Genomic DNA, 8,972 nt, shown 5'->3' on the forward strand with positions numbered 1-8,972 from the left:
CCCGTTGCTACCCCAGACGCCGGGGCTGCGGGAGAGGATCCGGCGTGGGGACAAGGGTGACCTGGCTCGGGGGCTGGGGGTGCCCCGAACAGCATCGCCCTGCTCCCCACTCCCCAAAACCACCAGCATCCCCCATCTCCCGGAGCGGAGACCACCCTGGGGTGCTCTGCTCCTCAGTGGGATCCCCTGGCAACCCGGGGACTTTGCTCAAGGGCTGGGGGACTCTCGGGTTGTTTCCCCACCACCCCAAAACTTGGGAATGGCTCCTGCGTCACGCAGAAGAAAGGCCAGGAGACGACGTGGTACCCAAAAACATCACAGTGAACACCACACTCAGCAAGAAACACCCGTGGCTGCTCCTGCGGCCAGGAGGGCCCCCCCGGGCCCCCCCCGCGCTCGGCTCCGCCAAATGCCCCAGAAGAAAAATATTCCTCCCCCCGGGGAGGCAAAAAAATTCCCCTCCCCCCCCCCGAGTCCTGGCCCAGGGCGTGGGTGGGAATCGCCCCTGGGTCACGGCAGGTCCCCTCCATGTCCCCGCCACGTCCCCGCCACGCGCTGCTCCCCCATGGCCGGGGGGACGCTCCAGGGTCTCGCTGCGGCAGCACCGAGGAAATCCCAGCGGACTCCGGCTGGGCCAGGAAAGCTGGGCTGGTGCTCCACAGCCTCCTCCTTCCTCCGCCGGTCACAAATGTCCCCCCCGGGCGGGGTTAGGACGTGTCTTTCAGCTCGGGGCTGGGGGGCTGCGGAGGGGGCACCTCCGCTGAGGGCGACTGCATGTCCTGGGCACTGCCTGCCGGGAGAGAGAGGGGAGAGGGTCATGGGATGGGATCAGAGCATGGAATCACGGAATCGTTGAGGTTGGAAAAGAGCTCCGAGAGCATTGCGGCCAACCTGTGCCCGATGTCCGCGTTGTCCCCAGCCCAGAGCACTCAGTGCCACGTCGAGGCCTCCCTTGGACAGCTCCAGGGCTGGGCACTCCAAACCTCCCTGGGCAATTCCAATCCCTGAGCACCCTTTCCATGGAGAACTGTTCCCAAAATCCACCCTGAGCCTGCCCTGGCCCAGCCTGAGGCCGTTCCCTCTCCTCCTGTCCCTGTTCCCTGCCAGCAGAGCCCGACCCCCCCGGCTGCCCCCTCCTGTCAGGGACTTGTGCAGAGCCACAAGGGCCCCCCTGAGCCTCCTTTGCTCCAGGCTGAGCCCCTTTCCCAGCTCCCTCAGGAATTCTCCAGCCCCTTCCCAGCTCCGTTCTCTTCCCTGGACACGCTCCAGCCCCTCCATGTCCTTCTCATCCTGAGGGGCCCAAAGCATGGGATGAACACGGGAATCGCCGTCCCTGCCCACCCCACATCCTCCTCCTCCTCCTGGTCACCCACCTGCGCTCAGGGACATCTCGGCCAGTTTGAGGGGCAGGTCCGCGGGGCTGACGCCGGCGGGCGAGCCCAGGATGTCGGGCAGGGCATTGCGCCGGCCCGTCCTGCCCGAGGATGCGAAGTCCAGCACGGGTTCCACCTCGGTCATGCTAACCCTGGGGAGAGATGTCCCCTCTGTCAGCCCCGGGGCACAGGGAGCGGACGGGACCCGGCTCTGCTCTGGCTGGGTGCTCTGGTGCCCTCTGCTCCCCCCCGCACCCCCTCTGCTCCCTCGGGGGCAAAGGCGAGGCCACCCTGCTCACTCGCCACCCCCACCCTGGCACCTTTGGGTGCTCTGATCTCCGCCGGTCACTGCAGCGTGGAGGAAGGGGGTCCCCGGAGGTCCCACCAGCACCCCCACCCCGGGCAGCCTTACCGGGCACCCTCCAGCCTGGCCTGGCACCGCGTCTGCCCCGTGCCCGGGTGAGCACCACGGGGGACAGGGATCAGTCCCGGCTGGGTCCCCTCTGGCTCCGACCTGAGGGAAGCAGAGCAGGGGGTCACCAGTGGGGCAGGGGGCAAGGAGGGGAAAAGGGAGCAGGGAGCGAGTCTGGGAGCGGGGGGACACAGCTGTGTCCCCATGGGAGCACCCACAGCACCCCCACCCTGGGGGCTGCTCTGAGCCGGGCTGGGACAGGCGGGGACCCCTCATTCCTGGTGGGATGCAGGAGGGGGGAGCAGGGATGGATGGAGGGATGGATGGATGGAGGGATGGATGGATGGAGGGATGATGGATGGATGGATGGATGGATGGATGGAGGGATGGATGGATGGAGGGATGGATGGATGGAGGGATGAGGGATGGATGGATGGATGGATGGATGATGGATGGATGGATGGAGGGATGGATGATGGATGGATGGATGGAGGGAGGGATGGATGGATGGAGGGATGGATGGATGGAGGGATGGATGGATGGAGGGATGGATGGACAGTGGATGGATGGATGATGGATGGAGGGAGGGATGGATGGAGGGATGGATGGACAGTGGATGGATGGATGATGGATGGAGGGATGGATGGATGGATGATGGATGGATGGATGGATGATGGATGGATGGATGGATGGAGGGAGGGATGGATGGAGGGATGGATGGACAGTGGATGGATGGATGATGGATGGAGGGATGGATGGATGGATGATGGATGGATGGATGGATGATGGATGGATGGATGGATGGAGGGAGGGATGGATGGACAGCGGATGGATGGATGATGGATGGAGGGAGGGATGGATGGATGGATGGATGATGGATGGAGGGATGGATGGACAGCGGATGGATGGATGATGGATGGAGGGAGGGATGGATGGAGGGATGGATGGACAGTGGATGGATGGATGATGGATGGAGGGAGGGATGGATGGATGGATGGATGATGGATGGAGGGAGGGATGGATGGATGATGGATGGATGGATGATGGATGGATGGATGGATGATGGATGGAGGGAGGGATGGATGGATGATGGATGGATGGATGGATGATGGATGGATGGATGGATGGAGGGATGGATGGATGGAGGGATGGATGGATGGATGGAGGGAGGGATGGATGGACAGCGGATGGATGGATGATGGATGGAGGGAGGGATGGATGGATGGATGGATGGAGGATGGATGGATGGAGGGATGGATGGATGGATGGATGGATGGAGGGAGGGATGGATGGACAGTGGATGGATGGATGATGGATGGAGGGAGGGATGGATGGATGATGGATGGATGGATGATGGATGGATGGATGATGGAGGGATGGATGGAGGATGGATGGATGGAGGGATGGATGGATGGATGGAGGGAGGGAGGGATGGACAGTGGATGGATGGATGATGGATGGAGGGAGGGATGGATGGACAGTGGATGGATAGACAGTGGATGGATGGACAGTGGATGGATGGATGGATGGAGAGCAGGGATGGAGGGATGGATGGAGAGCAGGGATGGGGTGCAGAGGTGACAGGGAGGGAGGCTGAGCCAGCACTCCCAGAGAACAAGGGCGTGGAGTGCCCAGCCGGGGGACATCGCCGTGTCCCTTGGCTCTTGCTGAGCCAGGCAGGCAGCAGCAATGCTGGGGTGCCCTGGGTGGGTGTGGGGGCTCTCCTGGGAAAGCTCTGGAATCAGGAAAATCCCACCGGCGCGGGGCCATCCTGGTGCTGGCGCTGCTGGGACCTTCCCGAGGTGTTTGCTCAGCTCTGGAAACACTTCAGGCTTTTGCTGTGGGAGGTGGGAGTGGCACAGGGGTGGCACAGGGGTGGCACAGGACCTGGCAGGGACAGAGGTGCCCTCCACGCCCCCAAATGCCCTCCACCCCCTCACAGGGCGCAGGGACCCCACAGCACCACCCCAGCAGCCCCGTCCCCTCCAGGCCAGATGCCGGTGGCAGTGCTGGGACCAGTGTCCCAAGCTGGTGACAGTGGGGGTGTGAACTCACCGGTGTCCCACTGGGAATCCCTGCTGGGAATGGCTGCTGGGAGTCACTGGGAATTCCTGCTGGGAATCACTGCAGGGAGGACGAGCCAAGGTCCTTGGGTGCAGGTGCCGTGTGCACGGGAGGGGTGACCGCGGCTGCGGGGAGGGGGACAAATAAATGATTAACCGGGAGGTGATTAGTTAATTAGTGATCAGTGCTGGGGTGGCTGTGCCGTGAGGGGCAGGACCCGGGGGCTGCTCGGGGGGAAACTGAGGCATGGGCGAGGGCCGGGGGGTGACAAGGGCAGGGACGGTGACAAAGGTTCCCTGCACACCTGCACGGCCGCGGCCCTCTGGAGCCGCCGGCACTGCTCCAGCACAGGTGTGCGTGCATTGTCACTGTCACACGGGTGTGCATTGTCACTGTCACACGGCTGTGCATTGTCACACGGGTGTGCATTGTCACACGGGTGTGTGTGCATTGTCACTGTCACACGGGTGTGTGTGCATTGTCACTGTCACACGGGTGTGCATTGTCACACGGGTGTGCATCGTCACTGTCACACGGGTGTGTGTGCATTGTCACTGTCACACGGGTGTGCATCGTCACTGTCACACGGGTGTGTATGCATTGTCACACGGGTGTGCATTGTCACTGTCACACGGGTGTGCTATTGTCACACGGGTGTGTGTGCATTGTCACACGGGTGTGCATTGTCACTGTCACACGGGTGTGTGTGCATTGTCACTGTCACACGGGTGTGCATTGTCACATGGGTCGTGCACTGTCACTGTCACACGGGGGTGTGCATTGTCACTGTCACACGGGTGTGCGTGCATTGTCACTGTCACACGGGGTGTGCATTGTCACTGTCACACGGGTGTGCACTGTCACTGTCACACGGGGTGTGTATGCATTGTCACACGGGTGTGTGTGCATTGTCACGATGGGTGTGCATTGTCACTGTCACACGGAGGTGTGCATTGTCACTGTCACACGGGTGTGGTATGCATTGTCACACGGGTGTGCATTGTCACACGGGTGTGCATTGTCACTGTCACACGGGTGGTGCGTGCATTGTCACTGTCACACGGGTGTGTGCATTGTCCACACGGGTGTGCATTGTCACTGTCACACGGGTGTGTGTGTGCATTGTCACACGGGTGTGCATTGTCACACGGAGTGTGCATTGTCACTGTCACACGGGTGTGTATGCATTGTCACACGGGGTGTGCATTGTCACACGGGTGTGCATTGTCACTGTCACACGGGTGTGGTATGCATTGTCACACGGGTGTGCATTGTCACACGGGGTGTGCATTGTCACTGTCACACGGGTGTGTGTGCATTGTCACTGTCACACGGGTGTGCATTGTCACTGTCACACGGGTGTGTGCACTGTCACTGTCACACAGGGTGGGTGTGCATTGTCACTGTCACACGGGTGTGTGCATTGTCACACGGGTGTGCATTGTCACTGTCACACGGGTGTGTGTGCATTGTCACTGTCACACGCGGTGTGCATTGTCACACGGGCTGTTGCATTGTCACTGTCACACGGGGGTGTGTGTGCATTGTCACTGTCACACGGGTGTGCATTGTCACACGGTGTGTGCATTGTCACTGTCACACGGGTGTGTGTGCATTGTCACTGTCACACGGGTGTGCATTGATGTCACACGGGTGTGCATTGTCACTGTCACACGGGTGTGTGTGTGCATTGTCACTGTCACACGGGTGTGCATTGTCACTGTCCACACGGGGTGTGCACTGTCACTGTCACACGGGTGTGTGTGCATTGTCACTGTCACACGGGTGTGCATTGTCACACGGGTGTGCATTGTCACTGTCACACGGGGTGTGCATCGTCACTGTCACACGGGTGTGCATTGTCACTGTCACACGGGTGGTCGTGTGCATTGTCACTGTCACACGGGTGTGCATCGTCACTGTCACACACGGGTGTGCATTGTCACTGTCACACGCCGGGCTGTGTGTGCATTGTCACACGGGGCCCTGTGCATTGTCACCACGGGTGTGCATTGTCCACTGTCACACGGGTGTGTGTGCATTGTCACTGTCACACGGGTGTGCATCGTCACTGTCACACGGGTGTGTATGCATTGTCACACGGGTGTTGCATTGTCCACACGGGTGTGCATTGTCACTGTCACACGGGTGTGCATCGTCACTGTCCACACGGATGTGCATTGTCACACGGGTGTGCATTGTCACTGTCACACGGGTGTGCATCGTCACTGTCACACGGATGTGCATTGTCACACGGGTGTGCATTGTCCAGTCACTGTCACAAGGGTGGTGTGTGCATTGTCACACGGGTGTGTGTGCATTGTCACATGGGTGTGTGTGTGCATTGTCACACGGGTGTGCATTGTCACTGTCACACGGGTGTGCGTGCATTGTCACATGGGTGTGTGTGCATTGTCACATGGGTGTGCATTGTCACTGTCACAACGGGTGTGCATTGTCACGTGTGTGTTTGTGTGTGTCACCTCTGATTGGGCTGTTCCATGTGACTGTACAGGTGTGCATGTGTGACACTCAACCTCTGCCACACTGTGCCCTGTCACTGTGTGTCCACGTGTGGCACTCCCTGACACCCCCTGTGTGTGTGACACCCCCTGTCACCGTGTGTCCATGTGTGACACTCCCCTGACACACCTGTGAGTGTGTGAGTGTGGTGGACACCGCCTAGTCACTGTGTGACACACCCTGGCAACCCGTGTGTCCATGTGTGACACTCCCCTGACACACCAGTTGCCTGTGTGACACCCCCTGCACACTGTGTGACACGCCCTGTCTCTCTGTGTGTCCCATGTGTGACACTCCCTGACACACCAGTGCCTGTGTGACACCCCCTGCACACTGTGTGACACGCCCTGTCTTCTGTGTGTCCATGTGTGACACTCCCTGACACACCTGTGTGTGTGACACCCCCTGCCACACCTGTGCCTGTGTGACACCCCCTGTCACCGTGTGTGACACCCCCTGGCACCGGTGTGTCCATGTGTGACACTCCCTGACACACCTGTGTGACACCCCCTGTCACCGTGTGACACCCCCCTGGCACCCGTGTGTCCATGTGTGACACTCCCTGACACACCTGTGCCTGTGTGACACCCCCCTGCACACTGTGTGACACGCCCTGTCTCTGTGTGTCCATGTGTGACACTCCCTGACACACCCTGTGTGTGTGATACCCCCCTGCCACACCTGTGCCTGTGTGACACCCCCTGCACACCGTTGTGACACCCCCCTGGCACCGTGTGTCCATGTGTGACACTCCCTGACACACCTGTGTGACACCCCCTGTCACCGTGTGACACCCCCCTGGCACCGTGTGTCCATGTGTGACACTCCCTGACACACCTGTGCCTGTGTGACACCCCCTGGCACCGTGTGACACCCCCTGTCACCGTGTGTCCGTGTGTGACACTCCCTGACACACCTGTGCCTGTGTGACACCCCCCTGTCACCGTGTGACACCCCCCTGTCACCGTGTGTCCATGTGTGACACTCCCTGACACACCTGTGCCTGTGTGACACCCCCCTGGCACCGTGTGTCCATGTGTGACACCCCCTGGCACCGGTGTGACACCCCCTGGCACCGTGTCTGCACCAGTGGCTCTTCCCGACTCACCTGCTGCCGTGTCACCTCCTCCTTGTCCCAGAGTTTGTCCTCACTCCCCACCGCCTCACGGCCCCCCGTCCCTCACCTGCACCGCCTGTGCCACGGCAGCACCCGGGGGAGCCCCGAGCCCTGGCACAGGGACACGCGTGGGCACCCTGTGGGTGTCCCCACCGCGTCCCCGGGGCTGCTCGGGAACACGCACCTGTGTGTGATGCTTGTGAGCACACGCGTGCCAGGGGGTTCCGCGGATTTTCAGGGAGAAATCCCGCATGGAAAGGGCTCTCCAGCCCTCGGAGCCCACCAGTCCTGGGGGATTTCACAGCCACGGGGATGCGGCGCTTGGGGACGTGGGTTGGTGGCTGAGGGAACGGTTGGGCTCTGATCTCGGATGGTTTTTCCAAGCTAAAGGATTCTGTGGATCCCTGTGGATCCCTGTGGATCCCTGATCCCCTACGCTCACACACACACACACACCACGCAGATTCCCTGCACATCCCAGCGGAGCCGGAGCCACCGCAGGCCGGATCAAAGCTCCTTCCTGACAGCCCCAGCGGCTCCCTCTGCCTCCAGCGCTGGAGAACCAGGAAAAATCATCCTCCAGGACCTGCTGGATCCTGCCCGTGTCCTTCCCGCAGCAAAACGCTTCCCAGGGGATGCGGGGGGATGGGCTTGGATCCTGCCACATCAGGGATCAGGACCCTGCTGCTGGCTGGGGACCCAAACCTGGGGGGTTGTCAGCACCCTGAGCTGTCCCGTCGCTGTCCCAGGAGGCCCATCGGGGCTGTCCCTGCGCCCCGGGGGACAATGGCCAAGCCACCAACACCTGCTCCGTGCCACGTCCTCCCGGTCCCACAGGCAAATCCAACCCGAACGGGACAAATCTCGCTGGATAAACGCGGTTGAGCGGGGGATTTCCCCCTGTAAGCATGGGACAGTTTCTGTGGCTTAACCTGGTCGCAGCCTAAAAAAGCTCCTGGAGTCACATGGATAGGTCCTCAGGGGCCCCTGGCTCCTGCCTTAATGCCCCCTAATGGGATAGAGAGAGGAAGGGCAGAAATAAACCTTAATCCTGCTGGAGATGGGCGGCAGGGAAGGTGCTGGGAGAGGCGGAGGGAGGAGATGGACAGGGATGTGCCTCCTTGGTCAGGTTCCCTGGGAGGAGCAGCAGAGCCCTGGAGGAGGGAAGGAAGGTTGTGAACAGGGGGGTGTGAACCCACCCTGGGCATGAAGCAGTCCAAGAAACCCAGCTCAGGGTCAAACACATCCGTGGGCACATCCATGAATCCCCTCAGCACTGGGATGGCCCCTCTAACACAACTCCTTGGGGTGCTGGGTGGTGGCAGGGACCCCAAACAGCACTGGAGCCTGGGGACCACCACGGCCACACCACAGCTTTGCCCAAACACATTCCTCCTGCCAGGGCCAACAAACCCAGGAATGCTGCAGGAATTCAGGACCCCAGGTGGTGTTTACAGGGATGCTGAGGATCCCCAATTTAACC

The 8,972-nt window shown here is 60.9% G+C and overlaps 1 protein-coding gene across 1 annotated transcript in view; it reads right to left on the minus strand.

Annotated features, from left to right (window-relative positions):
• Positions 1 to 303: 303 nt before the first annotated feature.
• Positions 304 to 8,972, minus strand: part of LOC125337524 (cAMP-dependent protein kinase inhibitor beta-like) — a 14,111-nt gene continuing 5,442 nt past the window's right edge. The window contains exons 2-5 of the mRNA XM_048327362.1: positions 3,841 to 3,974; positions 1,786 to 1,887; positions 1,374 to 1,525; positions 304 to 790 (exon numbers count right to left, since the gene is read on the minus strand). Coding sequence (XP_048183319.1) covers positions 708 to 790; positions 1,374 to 1,518 — 228 coding nt within the window. The 5' untranslated portion in view covers positions 1,519 to 1,525; positions 1,786 to 1,887; positions 3,841 to 3,974 and the 3' untranslated portion in view covers positions 304 to 707. The remainder of the gene's footprint in view (positions 791 to 1,373; positions 1,526 to 1,785; positions 1,888 to 3,840; positions 3,975 to 8,972) is intronic.

The sequence above is a fragment of the Corvus hawaiiensis genome, chromosome 23 (genome assembly GCF_020740725.1).
Source record: "Corvus hawaiiensis isolate bCorHaw1 chromosome 23, bCorHaw1.pri.cur, whole genome shotgun sequence".
Classification (NCBI taxonomy): domain Eukaryota; kingdom Metazoa; phylum Chordata; class Aves; order Passeriformes; family Corvidae; genus Corvus; species Corvus hawaiiensis.